This window comes from Gorilla gorilla, chromosome 1 (assembly GCF_029281585.2).
Source record: "Gorilla gorilla gorilla isolate KB3781 chromosome 1, NHGRI_mGorGor1-v2.1_pri, whole genome shotgun sequence".
In the NCBI taxonomy this organism is placed as follows: Eukaryota; Metazoa; Chordata; class Mammalia; order Primates; family Hominidae; genus Gorilla; species Gorilla gorilla.
In genome coordinates, this window is record NC_073224.2 from 76713295 (window position 1) to 76734947 (window position 21653).

The following is a 21653-nucleotide window of genomic DNA, read 5'->3' on the forward strand; positions in this document are numbered from 1 at the left end:
AACAAGCTGATGGTCTGAATGCATGTCATAGTGGATCTATTTCATTTTACCAGAATCAACATCACAACTGCTAACCTCTGCAGGCCAACCATGACTGAGTAGATATGTAAACAATTTCACAGGCAAAAAAGAATTGGGTGGTGAGCCACTGGAAAGCTCCATGGAACGAATTTGTTCAGTGAATCTGGAAGGAGATGTAATCTGTGGACAGTACAGGGGTTGTCAACTCAGCAGTTTAAATGGATGTTTTAGTTCCCCAAAACCTGCCAGTGCTTGTGACAACCCTATATTGACTACTCATGACATAATAGAGGACAATTACACTTCAGCCAGGAAAAACAGCTACAAGGCCTTTAAAAACCAGTACAGTGATCCTTCTCTAATAAACAACACGTCAAGGGAAAAAAAACCTATCACGAGTCACAGAATTAAAATGTACTATATAGGCAAGGTAAGTTGCCTTGTTAAAAGTGTCAAAAGGTATACTGATACTTTTTCTAGACGAAATACTCACCGGTCTGGGACACATATCTGGAGAGGAAATTTCTTCTTTTTCATCTTCCAATTCAGAACTTAAGAAGCAACCTGAAATACTTGGCGACTGTTCCTCAACATTTTGGGATAGATCCTGGGGTGTTACTTTCTTTTGGTCATCACCAAGAAGCTCCTGATTGCTAAGCTGGATTTTCTCATCCCTGGTTTTTTTGATTTGTTGTAGTTGATTGACTGTGTCCCTTACAAAGACTTTTAGTAAACTGTCTGTCAGTAAGCTGATTTTTTCCAGTTTTTGTTTTGACTTTTTTTCCTCATTTAGTGATGACTTCAGTTGGGCTTCCAGTTGGTTTTTTTCTCTTGTTAAAAGATCCAGAAGTGGTGTAGAAAGCTTTTCTGAAGCTTCAGCATATAGGTTGTCTTCCTCTTCTGTAAACTGCTGTTGCTTCTGCAATTCTTCGGAAAAGGTATTGTCTAAAGTGTCATCTTCTGCAGCAATGGAAACCTTTTCTGTGGCATCAGAAATGAGGTCTTTGTTTTCCTTTGAAGAAATCTGTGAATCCACTGAAGACTGCTGGTGAACATGGGCTTCAAGTACCCCAGAAATGTCCTGTACATTGTCTATTTCTATTTTAAGGCTTCTACTTCTATTAACTGAGGCTTCTATATCATTCACACTAGGTAGGGATTTCTCATAAAAATATTCACTGACATCCTTTTCTCTGTCTTTTGGACCCTCTGTATCATTTTGCTCTTGATTATAGTACTGATATCGTTCATCTGAGTAACAGTCTTCATCTTCATTAATGTCTACATAGTCATCGAAGTTTTCTGGAATGTGAGATATTTTTTGAGGAGGAGCAAAAATACCATGCTTTTCTTTGCACTCAAAATATGCGATGCCATCATATGTTCCATTGTTATTTCCTTCAGGTTTATCTAACTCCACTCCGGCCCAAAATCCTTTAGCAAAACTAGTCTCACCTTTGAATCGAAGAATTCCTGGCTGAACATTTCCAATCAACACCCTATCACCAATGTGGAAATCAAATAACTCGTCTGCAGTAGGAACTGAAGCCAAGGAAGGGGATTCAGTAACTTGCTGTTCATGCTCCACATCACTGCGCTCCTTACTTTTCATCAGCTCAGTAGGGGACCTGAGTTCCAACAGCCTGTCAGAATGAACATTGCTATGGATAGAAAGGCTTTTCTCACTTAGGCACTCACTGATTTCCTCATTACTACCAAAGCTAGCGGCTCCACTTGTAGAGCTCCTCATTGGCTGTGGCTTATCTCTGCAAGACTGAGAGTCTTTCCTGAGTGACAGCAAAGATGACACCTCAAAATCATCTTTGTACAATTCAGCTGAAATTTCTTTCTTGAAAGAAGACACTTCAAAATCTTCAGAGTATGGTATCTCTTTAGGAGCAAAAAGATGTTCTGACCAAGACAAATCTTTTTCCTTTGTGTTCTTTTGTTCGTGAATGTCTTTTCCTGATTGGATGTTTGGACTATGATTCATACCTTGATCTGACTGTCTCTCTTTCAACATTTCCTCACTTTTATGGAGATTTTCAATAGCTAATCCAACTAGGTCTTTCTGAACATTTTCAGAATCTAAAGGAAGATCTTTCTTTGAAAGAATTTCAGATGAATCTCCCTGTTCTAGGACTAATTTCAGTAAGACATCAGATTTACCTTCTTTAGAAAAGGCATCTTCAATCTTACTCTTCTTCAATTTTGTATACTCTATTTCTTGTATTTCTGATTTTTTACTAGATTCTCCAACCTTGCTATCTGACATATCAGGAATTCTACTAGTGGCATTTAATTCTTTGAGAAGATGTAATGCAGGTACATTTTCTACAGAATCTCCAGATTCTTCTCTGATTTTCCTTGATGATCTGAGAACTGGAGATGGGGTCTGAAAATCTTCTGTTTGACTGTCCCATTCATTTACTCTCTTTGCATATGCAGATAAAGACCTTTCTGATACTGATCTCTCAGAACCAGACAGTGAAGCATCTTAAAGAAAAAACAAATCACCACATAAAAATTATTTAATCACAATCTTTCAATTTTGTGAACCAAAGTTTAGAGAAAAGCCAAATTTTAGTGAAGAAAACCCCTCTAGTCAATAAATATGACCTGTTTTGGCTACTTTATAAGTTTTTCTTTTAAGAGAATATCATCTGTATCAACATTTAAAATTACTGAAAATTCTAAAGTTTGGAATAATTTCTTAAGCACTGTCTTAACTTATAAAGTGAAGAAAAATGTATCTAAATTGATGGAACCATTGGTTTGCACATTCATCCTCAAATCATGCAAAAATAGAATGGTATGATGGTTATTACAAACATTTTTCAAACAGGAAACTAGTGAAGGAGAAACAGACTTCCATATATACTTCTAAAAGAATACATTTTCCTAGAAGCTTCAACTAAGCTCTTGAATTAAAAAGAAAATAGATCAACTATTTCTGCAAATACAGCACTTTAAGAGCTAAACGTACAAAATATGATCAAAGTACAATATAATGAGCTAACAAACCAAGAGTTAAAAGTTTTAAATGCAAATCTCTTTTTTTTTTTTTTTTTGTAAGAGCAAGAATCTGCTCTGTCACCTAAGCTGGAGTGCAGTGGTCACAGCTCCCTGTTGCCTTGAACCTGGGCTCAAGCGATCCTTAGCCTCAGCCTCCTAAGTACCTGGGATTATAGGCATGAGCCACTGTGCCTGGCCAAATCTCTATTTGTCACTGATGTTTCTTTGCACCTCAGTTTTATTTTCTCACTGAATTACATTTTATTTTATTTTATTTTTTTGAGATAGTGCCTCAATTTGTCACCCCAGCTGGAGTGCAGTGGCTGATCACAACTCGCTGTAGACTCAACTTCTTGGGTGTAAGCGATCTTCCTGCCTCAGCCCCGCAAATAGCTGGGACTATAGGTGTGTACCACCATGCCCAGCTAACTTTGTATGTTTTGTAGAGATGGAGTTTCACCATATGCCCAGGCTGGTCTCAAACTCCTGAGCTCAAGTGACCTGCCTACTTCAGCCTTTCAAAGTGTGGGAATTATAGGCGTGAGCTGCTGCGCCTAGCCTACATTTTATTTTTAATAATTAACTTTCTTTTGGTTAAACTGAAAAATGTACACAGCTATTTAGCTAAGAAATAGTTAGGCTGAAAATATATATAACCAGATTAAAAATCTGGTTAGGGGAAATTCAGAGATGCGGATGATATACTCAGCTATTTAATCTTTATACTTTGGTTTTTCTCATAAATTTTGGACAATAAAGACTGATTCAGCTGAGTGTGGTGGCTCATGCCCATAATCTCAACACTTTGGCTGAAGTGCTGGTAATGTTCAACCAGGCTGAGGTGGGAGGACTGCGTGAGTCCAAGAGTTCGAGACCAGCCTGGGCAACAACGGTGAGACACCCATCTCTTAAAAAAAAAAAAAAAAGATGAGCTGGGTGTGGTGGCATGCGCCTGTGATCCTGGTCCTGGCTACTTGGGAGGCTAGGATGGGAGGATTGCTTGAGCCCAGGGGGTCAAGGCTGCAGTAGTAAGCTATGATCATGCCACTGCACTCCAGCTTGGGTGATATTTCGAGTGAGAACCTGTCTCGAACAAAAAAAAAAAAACCCAAAAAACTAAAACAAACAAAAAGGATTCATATAATTTACACATAGCCAATAAATCACTTTAAAATATAAAAGTAACTTTAAAATGTTAAATAATCTACTTAAGAAATTCACTTTTTAATAAAAAAGCTATAGAGGTAGAATTTTGTAGGCCTTTGCATAAATCCTTAGACTATGTAGCTACAAGTTAATTATTTTTTCTAGTTACATACCAACATGTTCAGCAATAGACTCCAGGGATCCTCTGGAACGTTCTGACTCTGTTAGTGATTTCCAATTCTTTGCCGTTTCAGATCTGACGTGTAAAAATTAATGAGCAGAAATAAACATATTACTATAATAACTGGTAACAAAAAGCAGACATTCTTAGACAACTGCTTCTTTCCTCTTCTCTACAGTAGGTATGTCAATCTATGTCACTTTCATCAAGCCTATTTCTAACTCTCATCACTCTCACTAGATGACCTTGCCTTTGTCACTAGATGACAAAAACAGAGGCCAACAGGCATGAACTTTACCTTCAAACTTTTACCTACAAGTTCATCCATATTCACAGCCATCCTAACTGCCTTTCCTCCTGCCTGCAGGAAGAAAAGTTGTCTCTCATTTGTTCAAAGCTATTTGCTCAAACCACCCCATATTACTGTCCTCTTTTATTCTTTATAGATAACAGAAGAGGCTACATTCACTCTATTTTCTTGACTTCATTTGCTAAACTGTAATACTTGGCTTTCACGTCCTACCTTTTTACAATGCCCTAAAATGTTGCTATTTTATCATCTTGAGTACCTGGCTCCCATTTATTCTCTCTGAATGCTATCTCCTCTGGGTGATTTATGGCTTCAACCACTATATATGTGCTTATCCTCCTCATATTTCTAACCCTGATAACTTTCCTCACAGTTTCACTTAAACAACAGGCACTTAAAATTGACACTTAAAACCAAAATCATAAGCCTCCCACAGAAAACCACCTTTTCCATTTAAATTAATGAAACCTTGACCCAATCAACTACCTAAGAGAAACCCGGGAGTCATCTTAGACTTGCTACCCCATCTAGCACTTTAACTTATCAAGTTTACTTTTTTTTTTTTTGAGATGGAGTCTTGCTCTGTTGCCCAGGCTGGGGTGCAATGGCATGATCTCGGCTCACTGCAACCTCCACCTCCCGGGTTCAAGCGATTCTCCTGCCTCAGCCTCCTGAGTAGCTGGGATTACAGTCGCGCACCACCATGCCCAGCTAATTTTTGTAGTTTTAGTAGAGATGGGGTTTCACCATGTTGGTCAGGCTAGTCTCGAACTCCTGACTTGTGATCCACCTGCCTCCGTCTCCCAAAGTGATGGGATTACAGGCGTGAGCCACCGTGCCTGGCTCAAGTCTACTTTTTAATCCTTCACTATCCTAAAATATGTCTCCTGTTTTCTATTCTTCTTACTACTGCTTACTTGAGGTCTGGCTTAGACTATTTTTCTTCCTGCTTCTAAGCTTACTCTTTTCTATCTTTCCTCTGTATTGTGGTCAGAAAGATCTCTGTAAACAGAAACATGACTGTGTCACTCTCTGGTTAAAATCCTTCAGTAGCTTAAGAAAATTACAAAGCCATTCAATAGCATATCATGTAGAAATTAAAATGTACACTTCATAATATAATGGAAAAATACATATGTAACAAAAACACACACACAAAATCTGAGCATAAAAAATCTTGGAAGGAAACATATCTAATTGTTGACATTTGCTATTGTGGGATAGTTGGGTATGATATGATTTAAACTTTTTTCTTTTTACTGCTTCCCTAGAAATAGTAACAATAATATTAATAGAAGCAGCTAATACACAATGCTTACTGTGTCCTAAGCCCTGTTAAGTCTTTTAACCCTCATAACATGTGTATTAACCAGGTATTACTCTTACCTTTATAAATCCCTATTAAAAAACTGAAGCACAGAGCGGTTAAATAACTTGCCCACAGTTACAGAACCAGCTAGAACTGGAGCCAGGATTCAAATTTAGGTAATGCTAAATTAATTGTAATGAGCCTGCCATACCTCTCTAACAAAAATGTCCCAAAATACTTTTTAAAGAAACCTTCAAAGGCTCCACATTTTCTAAAAGGTAAAACACAAACTGCTAAGAATAAATGAGTACAAGGTTTTCACTATTTGGCTTTTGTTTATTTTTCCTTCTGCTAACTCCAGCAATAACCTATTATGTTCAGCTTCTATGATATGCCAATGTTTTTTTTTTTTGCTTTTAGTCATCATGAATAACGTTTTCTGAAATGACCCCTATTTCTCAATTGAACTGATCTAACCTTTACTTTTTGTTCAAAATTTAAATATGATAACCTGACTTCCTAATACACAATATTATATATTCTAATGTTGCAACTTAGTATCTTCTGTATTTGCTTACTGACTGCATACTATTACATCACTTGCAGAGAACCGTCATTTACTGAGCTATTCATCCATTTTTGGCCATAAAAATTGTTTCCAATGTTTTATGAATATAAAGAATATAACGAATGTTATTATAAATATATTCATGCAAATAGAGATTTTCAGTACCCCACATTTTCTCAATTTAGACTTCCAGAAATAGGATTACTGGGTCAAAGGTTACAGACTTATTTTTGACTTCTGAAACACAGCCAAACTGTTTTTTTCAAAGGTCCACATCAACTTATGCTACTACTAGCAATGTTGGAAAGTACCATTTTCATTGTACCCATCAGACTGCAGGATTAAAAATGTATTTTAAAATCAATACCTTATACATATAATTTTTAATTGTAATATGTAACAATTTTAATTTACTGACACTAAAAATAGAAAATAATATTTTTACTTCTATAATTTCAGTTACTTAAAAGGTAACTTCTACTGAAAATATTCCCTTATTCCTTTTTCAAACAAGGCAGAATACAGACAAGTTATCAAAAATTTCTACCTGTGTAGTGGTGTGAGGGGTTTGATCTTGGGTTTTTCAGAAGCTGAGGAGAGCGTTTTAATCTGAGGCTTGGCTGTTGGTGATGTTTCCAAATCTTGGCTAAGCTCGGCTTCAGTTTTCTTAATAAATTCATCATATGACTAAGTTTAGAAAAACCAGAGGAGTCACTAGGCAGAATTTTTAAAACTTATTTTAAATTATAAAATAGTATATTTTAAGGTAAAATGCTCAAACAGTAAAGAAGATGTAATATAAAAATTTCCCTCCCTGCCCCCCTCAGCATCATTCTCCAGAACTCTATAGTTATTTGTACATCCTTCTCAAAATAATCTATCTATAAGCAAGATATATAATTGTAATTCCAGTATCAATTAAGAAATGACATTGCGAATCTACAGAAGTTTAATACTATGAAGCAATAATTCATACCTTGCCACATTAAAAAACTTCTTTGACTGTATTCTCTAAAGAGTGTACTATTACTTTCATGGTATTTTTAAGAAGTTAGTCATTCTGTTCTGAGTTTCAATAGCAGTAAGTTTCTTATGGGCTAAGTACTTAGGGATACAAATTATGAAAAGAGAAAGATATAGTTGACAGTATGATAGTTGAGAATTACAAAAAAAAAGTTTCCTGGTTATTACCCATTCTGTAAACAAAACTTTACTAATTTATAATTTGTATGAAATATAAGGGGATTCCTCCATTTAATATATCATCCCTTAGTTTTCTGGGCTGAAGTCCTTACTTTTACAGCTCTCACTATTTCAGACTAGTGTTCTGTTCAACACTGTATGTCTGGTACACAATGTCCTATTCACAATGCCTGGTCCAAAGTAGCCTATCAATAAATATTTATAAAATGAACTAATGGATGGATGGATGCTTGTCAACTGCTACGGTTCCCTAAAATCTGGGCTGAAATCACTGTTTTACAACTCTCATCATCCATGTTACCTTCGTCTGAATTGTCAACATTTTGTTAAAGTAACTCCTGGTATTAAACCTACACCACAGCTAGGTGTTCTAGCTCAGTAGGTATATATGAGGACTATGACTACTAAGATCTGAAAGCTATACATATATGAGTGCAGTCCATTTATTAAATCTGTGATCAAATAAAATCCAATAGATTTTTATATGAACTGCTATGTATTTTATATATGTATATGCATATCTCATATACTGTAATTTTAAAAGTTAAATACAGAATTTTCTTTTGTCTTTGTTTATGCCATTAAGTAGAATGCTGGAAGAGATGGATCGTATGGCACTCTCTAGAGGGCTCTTTTCTGACTGACATAGCTATTAAGGAACATTTTTGAGCAATACTATTCATTCTAATAGTACTTTATCTCCAACAGTTATTTCAATGACTCCTCATTAGTTGACGTATAAGATGAAATCCAAACTCATCAGTTTGACTTCTAAGGTCCTGAATATAATCTGTATTTTTAAATTTTGTTTCCACTTCTTTCCAGCATGAACTCCCCAGTATGGTCGTTGTATCTTAATCACTTTTCCTACTCTAACCATTGTGCAAGTTACAATCCCTATTCCATCTCTGTATTGTGTACCTGTTTAAATGTTTATTTTCTCCAGATCTATTAACAGGCCTATTTTCTGTGTGGAAGACAATACAATGGTAAAGCCACAGAATTTAAAATTAGAGCTAGATTAAAATCCTAGTTTCACCATTTATGAGCTCTGTATCCTTGGATAAATCATTAATCTCACTGAAACTCAGTTTCCTTATCTGTAAAACAGGGATAATAATACTCACACCTTGTTGTGAGGATTAAATGAAAAATATGTGTAATTAGCTGAGCTCCTGGCACATAAATAGGCATTTGAATATTTGATGATTAAATTAATAACGGTAGAAGCATGTGTTTGCTGTTACACAACAAGGACCAATGGGTGGAAATTAAAAGGACAGAAATTTTGGTTAAATACAACAAAGAGCTCTTCTAATACTTAGAGCACTTAGAGTCTAACAAGGAAACCAATTAGCTTGAAATTTTGAAAATTCCTATTACTGGAAGTGTTCTGGTAGAAGTTGAATGATGTTCTCTGGTGATGAGATGAGAAGGGATTCTTGCAATGAGTAGGAGATTCATTCTGATTCTACAACGAATGTCCTGTTCTAGGAACGCCGGGCTGGCAGAATGTGTGTAATAGAGAAACAGAATGTGTGTAATAGAGAAGCAGAATGTGTGTAATAGAAAAGCAGTGTGAGGCAGAACATCTAAGAGACTATGCAGACAGTAGAGGCAAGAGGTCATAAGGGCCCCAGCTAGCCTGGAAGCAGTAGGAATGGAAAGGGACACACAAGAAACTTTATAGAAGAATCCATGAGAACTAGTGACTGAATGGACAGGAAAGAACAGAATAAGGAAGACATCAAAACCAGGTTCCCAGCCTGGGACAGAATCAGAAAGGCTGCTACGGCTTGGGGGAAAATTCAAGTTAAGAGTTATCAATTAGAAGCTATTCAAATAGCACAAAGAAGTGTACTATTTAATAGGTTGTGTGGCATGAAACACCATTCTGTGAAATAAGGGAAGGGAAGGGGAAAGGGGAAGGGAAAGGGAAAGGGGAAAGCGGAAGGGGAAGGAGGAAAGAAAAGGAGAAAAAAAGGGGACAGGGAAGAGGGAAGGAAGAGGAAAGAGGAAAGGGGGAAGGGAAGCAGCAACAATTCCAAAAGCTAAAATTATTTATCTAATAGTTCTCTGCTTACGAGGGTATAGACACCAATCTTTCTTTCAAAGGCCTAATCTTTCTTATTTAGAAAAAAAAATCTAATACTTTATTTTAATATTTATTTTTTAGAGGTGGAGGTCTTGCTATGTTGCCCAGGCTGGAGTGCAGTGGCTATTCACAGGTGGAATCATGGTGCACTACAGCCTCAAACTCCTGGCTTCAAGCAATTCTGCCTCAGCCTCCTGAGTATCTGGGACTTCAGGAACACACCACTATATGTAGCCAATTTTAATATTTAATACTTGTTATTTTAATATTTAAATTTAAAATTTAATGTTTTGGCTGGGCGCAGTGGCTCACGCCTGTAATCCTAGCACTTTGGGAGGCCGAGGCAGGGGGATCACGAGGTCAGGAAATCGAGACCATCCTCGCTAACACGGTGAAACACCGTCTCTACTAAATATACAAAAAATTAGCCCGGCGTAGTGGCAGGCGCCTGTAGTCCCAGCTACTCAGGGGGCTGAGGCAGGAGAACGGTGTGAATCCAGGGGGCGGATCTTGCAGTGAGCAGAGATCGCGCCACTGCACTCCAGCCTGCGCGACAGAGCGAGATTCCATCTCAAAAATAAATAAATAAAATAAAATTTAATGTTTTAAGCAAGAATGTCCTTGGATACCCTCAGATTTTTTTTAAGAGAATAAAATGTGGCACCACACTAATAATGAAGAATCCTAATCCATTACTTTATTAACAACATTAAAAACATTTTAGACGTCACATACACATTAAGCCTTGATACTAAACCCCCTTCTTCCTATGTCTAACCTCTAACTGCTTGATCAGACTGGCTTCTTGGGCTTTCAGTCTTTCCTTTTGCCTTTTTTTCTGTTCCTTCTTCAGCTGGTTCACAACTGATTTTCTTTTCCGCAACTCATCCTTCAGAGCTCTGATCCTACCTTCAATATCACTCTGGTCAGATGTAGTTTCTGAAAGAGATACAAAATCTTTTATTTATAATTTTGACTTAAGGATAATGTTAACTCAGTAACTACTAATAAAAAGCTGTAATGTAATATTCCATTTAAATAAAGCCAATCTAATAATTAAAATATGAGCTTCGGAAGAAGATTTATTACTAAAATGAATCCCTATAATTCCCCGCCCCCCCTGCCCGCCACATGTACTTTATTTTTGGCTTGGTTCCTCCTATTTATTTTCACTTTCTAATTGTACTACTTGAAATTATAAATAAATCTTGAGATATGCTGTCTTGGTAAGACATGCAGCTGGAAGTTGAGAAATTTTTAGATTGATGAAATTTGGATATTCTGCAAGAAATTACTTCTGGTAACAAGATAATCATATTTAACTGTCTTTTGCCTTAGTTATTAATACATAATTTAATAGTTTTTAAGTCATATTAAAATCAAACTAGAGTTTTACCACTTCAAATTGCTTGTGATTCATTACCTGATGGCTTAATACCACATTAAAAAGAGAGAAGTTATAAAGAAATAGACTCTGCTGTAATCTTTCTTTGAAAGCTCTCAAAATATTTAAAATAACTGAAATGAAGCTAGTTAAATCTTTTCTCTCCAACAGTTCACATACACAAGACGTCTACTCATAGCAACATCATGAAAAAGATATTTCATTATAATGCGTCATACACATGCTATGAAAACAAACAGGTATCATTTAAAGACACTGCTTATTTCACTACACATGGAAATTACATAGGATAGAAATTACTGTTCCTCACACCTCCCTCAATCACACAATGGTGTCATTTCCATACACTAATGTTGAGTGAGACATTTAATAGTCTTACAACAGAAATAATATACACAAATCTTAAGACTTAACATCACATCAAAAACCAGGATTTTATCAGTTACTTCAGGTTAAACTGTGTAAGAGCTAGTTATGGAAGTTATTTAAATGCAAAAAGATTACAGTCTTTTTAATAGTGTGGTCTAAATGTCTGAATAAGAAATAATAAAATCTGAGTTCCTGTCACTTCTATGACACTGAGTTAAGACATACTAGGAAAGTTAGGCTTGTTTTATATTAGTGGTGGCATCATACTGAGTCCTTAGCATAGGCAAGGCTCAATATTTACTTATGTGCTTCCAAAATTATTATTATTTTGGTAAGATTTTGTAGACCACTACACTCTTACAGGCTTAGCTTCAATTTCGCCCCCAAAATAACTATTTTAAATTAATATTTTTAAAAATTGTATATGCCAGCAGTGATTTTCAATAAAAAATATATTTACCATCTATGGTTGAAGATTTAATAGCAGGTGATGAAAAACCTGGGGTTTTTAGATGAAAGACCTTGGAAAATGTTTATGTTTTTAAGTACTAAAGAAACCAAATGCAGTCCGGGCGCACTGGTTCATGCCTGTAATCCCAGCATTTTGGTAGGCAAAGGTGGGCAGACTGCTTGAGGTCAGGAGTTTGAGACTACCCTGGGCAGCATGGCAAAACCCCATCTCTACCAAAAATACAAAAATTAGCCAGGTGTGGCAGCATGCGCCTGTAGTCCCAGCTACTCAGGAGGCTGAGGCGGGAGTTTCTGATTATTTGACACACACTGATTATATTAGCTTGGTTGATAAACTCTCCCATCATTTAAGTAAAGGTATTATAACTCTACTACATTAATATCTACCACTTCTACAAATACTGAATATAAATAATGTCATCTTGAATAGGTAGTGAATCTGTAGCTTAGAAACCTCAGAGCTACTTTTCTAAAACCATTTATTCTTACTTAAATAAGTGTCACCAATAAAACAGTATCTTACAAATGTTATTATTAATCCTTGGTGCATAACTCATGCAAGAATGGTTGAAACATTATTCCATTGCTAACAAATGAAAAAGATAATCCAGTATTGGCAAAGAAACTTGAGGAAAGTCACCGGTAAGTAAGAGATCCAGGATAAGAACCCATGTTTCCAAGTATTCAAGTTTATGTCTACTGACATGTTATTCTCTTGGAAGTAATTTTTCACCAACGTACATAAAAGCAAATATATAAAAACATTAGTAAATTTCCACAGAGAAATATGAGACAACTTTCTTCAACTGGCCTGACTCAATGATTCTATTCCTAAGAATATACACTGAAATATACAAAAAGAATTTTTATTATACATGATAAACACACACATAAATGATATATGATATCACATACACATGTGAGTCATAATATTTTTACACCTTTTCTATGTTTAGATATACAAATACTTAACATTGTGTTACAATTGCATGCTAATTGTATACAAATGTATGTATACAAATGAATGCTAATTCAGTATAGTAATATACTGTACAGGTATTACAGCCTAGGAGCAAGAGGCTATACCATATGGCCTGAGAGTGCAGTAAGGCTACACAATCTAGGTTTGCCTAAGTTCATTCTACGCAGTTCATATAATGATGAAATTGCTTAATGACACATTTCTCAGAGCATATCCTGGATGTTAAGTGATGCATGACTGCATATATATGTGCGTGTAAATCTTTACATAAAGATGTTTATTATAGCATTATTTGCAATTGTGAAATATTTAAGAAAATCTAAATAGCCATCACTAGGGAAACAGTTAAATAAATTATGGTACAGCTACTCTTTGAAATATTATATAGTTACTCAAAGAAGAAAGAAGAGCTGTAAACATGGGTGTAGGAAAATTCCATGATTTATAATTGTCTGACACATGGAAAACAAAAAGGTACAACACATAATTAATTACCAAAAAAAAAACAAAGAATAACATTTTTCATGTTTTGTTTACTAAATGTTTACTCTCAAAACTAAAACTGAATTCAAAAAGCAGTACAGTGGGCCGGGTGCAGTGGCTCACGCCTGTAATCCCAGCACTTTGGGAGGCCGAGACGGGCGGATCAACTGAGGTCAGAAGTTTGAGACCAGCCTGGCCAACGTGGTGAAACCTCGTCTCTACTAAAAAAAAAAAAAAATACAAAAATTAGCCAGGCGTGGTGGCGGGTGCCTGTAATCCCAGCTTCTCGGGAGGCTGAGGCAGGAGAATTGCTTGACCCTGGGAGGCGGAGGTTGCAGTGAGACAAGATCGCACCACTGCACTCCAGCCTGAGTGACACAGTGAGACTCTGTCTTAAAAAACAACAAAAAAAGCAATACACTGAATATGCCTAACTCGATATATTCAATATGGCAATATTCAATATGGTATTAATCTTCTTCACAATCCTACATAAACTCACCACTGTCTGTCTACATATGCTTCTTAAGGTCAACAAACTCCTTGAAGCCTTTTAGAGTAAAGGCTGTTCAAATACAACACAAATAAAAACTCCTCATGATTAGTCTTACCTGACTGTGTCATAGATAATGACTCATCTGACCAACTATAACAGTGCTGATGCGACTTGATAGGCAGGTGACATTGTCCTCCAGTCCTATGACTTCCTTTGCTAGACTCCTGCTTTGACACAGATGTGCAGCTTTTGGGAAGTGACTGTTCAAACAGAAAACCAAATGGAAACTATTTTTTGATATAATTGTAAAATTCTATTTAAAATTTGACATACTAGCCATATAAAGATGATATTTACAAAGAATTTAAGATAACTGTTAAGACATAAGTGAAAAAAGTTTACAAATTATTCAACCTGGGAAAGCTGATTTTCAAAAAAAGGTTACAAATTATATAAAGGATAAGACCTCATTTTTTTTGAAGGCATAGAAAAAAATTATAAAAGAGCATGGTTTAAAAAAGTTTTACAATAAATTAGAAGTGGTTATTATGTCAGTGATATTTACCGCCGCCCCTCCATTCTTTTAATTTTAAAAATACTCAGTATGTACCACTTTTACGGAAAGGAGAGAGGAAGGGAAGAAGAAAACAGAGCATAAGAAGTTTGCCCACAAGAGAACAAAAGACAAAATTTCTATCCTGACATCAGGTGGAAGCGAGATGCCTGATTTGATTCCTAGCTACTATCACTTCCTATCCCTGTGACTTTGGGCAAATTTCCTAGCTTGGGGATTAGAACAGTATCTATTTTATAGGATTCTTGCGAGGGTTAAATGAGATAATCCACGTAAGGTACTTGGTTAAGTACTTCGTAAATAAACACTTAATAAATATTAGCTTTTATTATAAAAACCACTTTAAGACATACTAGTTTTGATTTCCTTGATATATTTTCCTGTGAAAAAAGCTCTAATTTTTAATAGCCAGTTTGTGGCTATTCCAAGCCTCATCAATAATGATGCTAGGTAGAATCTAATTGATTTATAAGAGATAATAAACTTTTAAGATTGTATAAAGGCAGTTTGATTGTAAATTCCTCGAAGGTAGAAATTTACAGAATAAAAGACAATGCTACAAGTAAATTATCTATATAAGTCTAATATTATCATATAATAAGAAACCACTAATATAATTATTAAAAGCCTTTAATAACCTAAAAATGCTGATTTCAAGTATGTGCACAAGGACATTGAAATATTTTTTAACATAATATTGAATAGGCTCTTCAATGAATAAAATATGTTTTTCTTCTAGATCTTCTAGGTGCTGTAACACAAATGAACCTGATTGACTTTTCAATGGGGAAACAAAATTAATTCTTTCTATCACAATAAAAATGGAAGACTCCAACAAAGAATATTCCATTCTGAATTTGGGCAGATCTTTTTTTAAACATAAAGAGGCTTTAACAACATCTGTGTATACTTTAGTATACCACAGTATACTAAATATTTAATATTGTTATGCTAATTATTTGCTATATTAAAAAAAAAAAGAGTTAAGTTTCTATCTTGAGTTTTTACCAGCTAGTTTTTTTTTCTATGAAGTACACGATTAAGGACAATCTAGAAAATCTTAGTTTAATAATGGCCATCATCTTAATTTAAAATCAATAACTGTTTCAGACCTGCCTTTAAGAGGCTAAACCATTACTTTTATTCTATGAGTTATACATAAGTTATTAATTCAGTTACAGTAAAGGTACTCTGGTGTGGTTTAAGATCTTACTGTTTTTGTTATGTGAAAAAACAAATTTCAGAAAGAACTTGTGTTGTTCCTACAAACTGTTTTTCATAAAGACTTTAGAAGTTCCTATTCCCTCAATATTAACAGACTTGATAGCAAATGATTTTATAACCTTCACTAATGCCAAAATTCATATATTTGTAAATGAAAAGCTTTATTTCTATTCAAATGTTATATCCTATATGTTACAAGTATGGTGACAGTTAACACTGTCATTAATTACAATAATATAACTGCTAATATACCTTTCAGTTTTTTTCTAGAGAATCTTTAAGATATAAATATACATTAACTTACATGTTTACTAGGAGAGGTAGAAGATTCTAGTTCCTGTGAACAAACCATTTCTTCAGTAAGTATACTCTGATCTGGACTCCCTGGCTGCTCCTGTCCTATAGACTCGGATGGTACATATTCAACAGCAGGGCTGCCTAATTCTTCTGGAATGGAGCTTTCACTGTTTAGATGAGAGTACAGAGGTACTGGAGATTCCTCTTCACTTGCTATTTCTAGACAGAGAAGGTGAAAACAAGAAAAAAAAGATACAATCTTGGTCAATGGGAAAATTACACTAATAAACATTGTTTTTAGCATATTATTACTTACTGCATTTTTGCCTCCCACAAACAGGAGAGTCATAGCTTCCACAGATGCACAGATCTATTTCTGGGTTATCTATTTCACAGTCTATTTGTCTCTCTCTGTGCAAATGTTATTATTTTAATCACTACACCTTAGAAGTCTTGATGTATGGTAAAGTAAGTTTCTGCATTTTGTGGTTCTTTAGTAGTGTCTTTGCTTTTTGGTCCTTGTTCTTTCATGTAATTTTTTTTTTTTTTTTTAAGATGGCATTCCGTTCTTGTTGCCCAGGGTGGGGTGCAGTAGCATGATCTCGGCTCACTGTAACCTTCACTTCCCGGGGTCAAGTGATTCTGTTGCCTCAGCCTCCCAAGTAGCTGGGATTACAGACACATGCCACCACACCCAGCTAATTTTTGTCTTTTTAGTAGAGATGGGGTTTCACCATGGCGGCCAGGCTGGTCTCCAACTCTGACGGCCAGGCTGGTCTCCAACTCTGACCTCAGGTGATCCACCTGCCTCGGCCTCCCAAAGTGCTGGGATTACAGGCGTGAGCCACCATGCCCAGCTTCATATAAATTTTTTAATGAGCTTGTCAAAGGTTTCCTATGAAGAAACCTTGCTGGGTTTCTGATGTAAATAGTCTTGAATCTACAGATCAGTTTAAGGAGAATTAATATCTTATGACACTGAATCTGTGAATATGGAATAATGTTCCATTTATTTTGGCTGTCTTTTTTTTTTTTTTTTTTTTTTTTACTTTTTGAGACAGGATCTTGCTTTGTCACCCAGGCTGGAGTGCAGTGGCACGAACAGGTCACTGCAGCCTCGACCTCCCAGGAACAAGCAATCCTCCTGCCTCTGCCCCCTAAGTAGCTGGGACTACAGGCCTGCGCCACCATGCCCGGCTAATATTTCTGTAGAGGCAGTGTTTGGTCATGTTGCCCAGGCTTGTCATGAACTCTTGAGCTCAAGTGATGTACGTGCCTTGGCCTCCCAAAGTGTTGCGATTATAGGTGTGAGCCACTGTGCCCAGGCTGTTTTGGTTTTCTTTAATGTCTCCTAATAAAATTCTAAATTTTTCTATATAAAGATCTTGTACACTTTTTGTTAAATTTATTCCTAAGTACTTCATATTTTTTGTTTCTATTATATATTGTTTCTATTTGTATTTTTTTAAAAATATATTTTTTTAATCAATTTTTGCTGATGTATAGATATGCAATTGAATTTTGTATATGAATTTTATAACCAGAAACCTTGCTAAGCTCACTTATTAACTGTAATAATTAACATGTAAATTCTGGATTACCTATGTGTATAGTTTTATTAACTCTAAGTAATGAGAATTTTGCTTCTTCTCACTCCTTATAGCTTTTAATTCTTTTTCTAGCCTTAAATGTACTGTGTAGGACCTCTACACAATGCTGAACAGAGCTAAAAATAAGCCTCCTTGTCTTATCTCCAAATCCAAAGGAACTTTCTATATTTTATCATTAAGTACGGTATCTATTATAGGTTTGTTTTTTTGTTTTTGTTAATACCCTTTATCAGGTAAAGAAAGTTCCTTTCTACGGCTACTATGATCTGAGGTTTATTTACTTTATCACAAATGCTTTTTATTTTTATTTATTCATTTTTTTAAGACAGAGTCTCACTCTGTCACCCAGGTTGGAGTGCAGTGGTATGATCTTAGCTCACTGTAACCTCTGCCTCCTGGGCTCAAGTGACTTTCATGTCTCAGCCTCCTGAGTAGCTGGGACCACAGGTGTGTGCCACCATGCTCAACTAATTTTTTTATTTTTGGTAGAAACGGGGTTTTACCATGTTGCCCAGGCTGGTCTCAAACTCCTGGGTTCAAGTGATCCACCCACCTCAGCCTCCCAAAGTGTTGGGATTACAGGTGTGTCTGGCCCACAAATGCTTTTTAAATTTTATCAAATGTCTTTCTGAATCCATTGAGATGATCAACTTTTCTCCTTTAATCTGGGTAAGGTAATTCACCACATTATCAACTTTTTAATGTGTGCTAATCCTACTCTGTCATTAAGTATTAGGATTTGCATATATAGTTGAACTTGGTGTGCTAATACATAATTCAGGATAGGTAAGATTGGCCTTTCCTTTTCTGATACTGTCCTTTTATGGACATAACATCAAACTTATATACTAGCCTCATAAAATGAGTTGAGAAATGTCTCTTTTTCTATTCTATGGAAAAGTAAAGAACTATAATATCAGGTTTCCCCCCCACCGCCGCCTTTAATCTAGTATACTGGTAAAGATGGATGAGGTCTATGTAAAAAGATGCTGGGGTACAATTCCTTTACTGGTGAAAGAATCAGGAGGGTTCTCTTATCTTACTGAGAAAGCTTTGGTAAGTTGTATTTTTTAGAAGAATTTAGCCATTTTTTCTAAGTTTTCAAGTTTGTATTGGAATAAAGTTATTACAATTTTTTTTTTTTCCTTGAGATATAGAGTCTCGCTGTTGCCAGGCTGGAGTGCAGTGGTGCGATGTTGGCTCACTGCGACCTCCACCTCCTGGGTTCAAGCAATTCTCCTGCCTCAGTCTCCCAAGTAGCTGGGATTACAGGTGTGTTCCACCACGCCCAGCTAATTTCCTTTGTATTTTAGTAGAGACGGGGTTTCACTGTGTTGTTCAGGCTGGTCTCAAACTCCTGAGCTCAGGCAATCCACCTGCCTCGGACTCCCAAAGTGCTAAGATTACAGGCATGAGCCACCGCGCCTGGCCACTATTTTTTTTTTCTAATTTCTCCAGCATTTGTGGTTATATCACCTTTCTCATCATTTGCATCACCTCAATCATTTGCATTTTTATTTTATTTTATTTTTAGAGACAGAGTCTCACTTTGTCACCCAGGCTGGAGCACAGTGGGGTTGATCATAGCTCTCTGTAACCTTGATCTCAAGCAAGCCTCTTGCCTCAGTAGCTAGGACTATAGGCATGTACCACCATACGCAGCTAATTTTTTAATTTTTTGTAGAATTGGGGTCTGCTATGTCATCCAGGCTGGTCTTGAACTCCTGACCTCAGGCGATCCTCTGGCCTTGGCCTTCCAAAGTGTTAGGATTACAGGCGTGAGCCACTGCGCCCAGCCTCGCATTTTTAAAAGTAATGAAATATATCTTTCAATTATATTAGGCTTTAGTTTGTAGTGTGAACAGAGTTAGTATTTATTACCTTTCTGTTCTGTTCTCTGGTCCTCCAGTTCTTTCTTAGGAGTTTTGGGTTTTATTAATTCTTTGTCCCAGGCAGCCAAAGCTTGTTTTTCCATTTGACGAATTTCTGCTTCTTCTGCATCTAAACGTCGCTTCCACTCTAGGAGCTCCTCTGCATGTTGTCGCCGTTGCATTAATTTTTGCTCCCGCTTTGTCAGAAACCTATGGTCACACCATGAAGAACAGTTTGAGAGAAAAAACCTATATGCAGAGATCACTTTGAGAGCTCTATCACTCACCACCTTATCAACAAGCTGTGCAAAAGCAGAACATTCATACTACTCTTCTCTCTGAAAAAAGCTTGAGATAATAGAAGCTTTCATGAGTCAACTTGTTCAGAAAATGAGGGAATTTATGTTTTACTCATAATGGTTTGTAAAGTTAGCAAAGGAAAGATAACAGTATATTCAGGAAAAAAACCTTCAGAATATCTAGACAACCATAATTGATAATGTTCATATTTAGATATTCATTTTTTGTAGGTTATTCTTTTCCATAACAGAAGATGTAAGGAATGTATTCTGAAGGCTCAGACCAGAAAACACACAAAACCCGAAACAACAAATACCAAAAACAACAATAAAAAACAAACCCCAAAGCCCCAAAACAAGCAAGCAAACAAAAAACATGTTCATGTCCCTTTTTTACTTTTATTTTAAATTTCTGCCTGGCTTTGTTTCAGGTCTAATGAGTTTTGTTTCTTCATTACCTAAGAGATACAATGTCAAGTGGTAAATCTTTTTTTTCATGGAGAGAACACTGAGTACCACAGTCCATGTTTTATGCATATAAACGTAACTATTTATTTACTTGAGTAAAGGGATGCATCAAATTCTCAATTTAACCTGATTTCTGAACTTAAATAGCCAATGATATCTTAGGCCCAGAGGGTTAGGAGAAATTACTGAGTTAGGAAAAATTACTTAGTTTAGAGGCTACTAATAAACCATCTTCAAATGTAGATGCCACAACTAAATAAAATGTGGGCTGCTCACATTACTAGTGTTACATCTACAGTGGTAGCTAACCAAGAAAAATGCGTACATGTATCGTACAAACACTTACTAAAAAGCACAAGAAGAGCTGTCACTCTACTTCTTGAGCAATCATCATGTCAAATTAATGTGGAAACAAAAGGTAAAATTTATGGGACATTTGACAAGAGGCCTCCAGGCTATTAAAAAAAAAGAGAGAGAGAGAGAAAAGCAAACAAAACAAACAAAAAGAACAGAGCATGCTCTATCAAAGAGTGCACTGAAAAAGGTGCAAAGTTACCTGACCAACTGGTTGTAGATATACAGCTGGAATTTGGGATGAAGGTTGGGAAAACAGACACTGAGAGAGGCCCAGTGATGAGACGTAAAGACAGAGAAGAAGTAGTGAACAGGAGAGCAGTGTCTACAAAATAAGGAGGAAGATTTTAAAAACAAGAGATCAAGAGGCAGGAAGAATGAGAAAGGGAAAGCGTAAGAGCTGAGTGAAGAACTTTTAATATGCTCCTGAAGAACATTATAAGTGACTCAGTTAAAGCAGGCATTACACTCTGTGTGACATTTTTAAAAGTGTATTTTTATAGATCTTACCAATGATTCCTGAATAAACATGCCTTTCTTCTCATATGTTGCTTAACCACCAACTATATTTTCAGTTAAATTTACTTATTTGTAAGTAAAGTAATAAGAAGTACATCGTGGGACTAAATTAGTTTTCAATTAAGCTTTAACAGACAGTACAACAATTATGGCCATGAACCTAGTATATCAGCAACTCTACACACATATGTAATCCTGAGCAAGTGATTTTTAATCTGTACCTCATCATGTATTTTAAAATACTACATTTGCCTTACTTAACCTTACCATCACAGTCTAGCTTGAAAATAATACAATTTAGTAAACTGATTTACACAAAAATACCTTGTTCACCTCTACAATATAAAACTTACTGCTAACAGGACCTACTGGAGGTATCTTGC

General features: G+C 35.9%; 1 protein-coding gene across 14 annotated transcripts in view; it reads right to left on the minus strand.

Annotated features, from left to right (window-relative positions):
- Positions 1–21653, minus strand: part of CEP350 (centrosomal protein 350) — a 162143-nt gene that overhangs the window by 19679 nt on the left and 120811 nt on the right. For 10 of the 14 annotated variants that reach the window (XM_055366959.2, XM_063710426.1, XM_063710414.1 and 7 more), the window contains 8 exons: positions 20954–21076; positions 19641–19840; positions 16157–16368; positions 14170–14314; positions 10627–10787; positions 7098–7237; positions 4356–4438; positions 515–2517 (listed from right to left, as the gene is read on the minus strand). In XM_055366959.2, coding sequence (XP_055222934.2) covers positions 515–2517; positions 4356–4438; positions 7098–7237; positions 10627–10787; positions 14170–14314; positions 16157–16368; positions 19641–19840; positions 20954–21076 — 3067 coding nt within the window. The remainder of the gene's footprint in view (positions 1–514; positions 2518–4355; positions 4439–7097; positions 7238–10626; positions 10788–14169; positions 14315–16156; positions 16369–19640; positions 19841–20953; positions 21077–21653) is intronic. The other 4 variants (XM_063710436.1, XM_063710434.1, XM_063710433.1 and 1 more) reach the window with 1 other exon arrangement.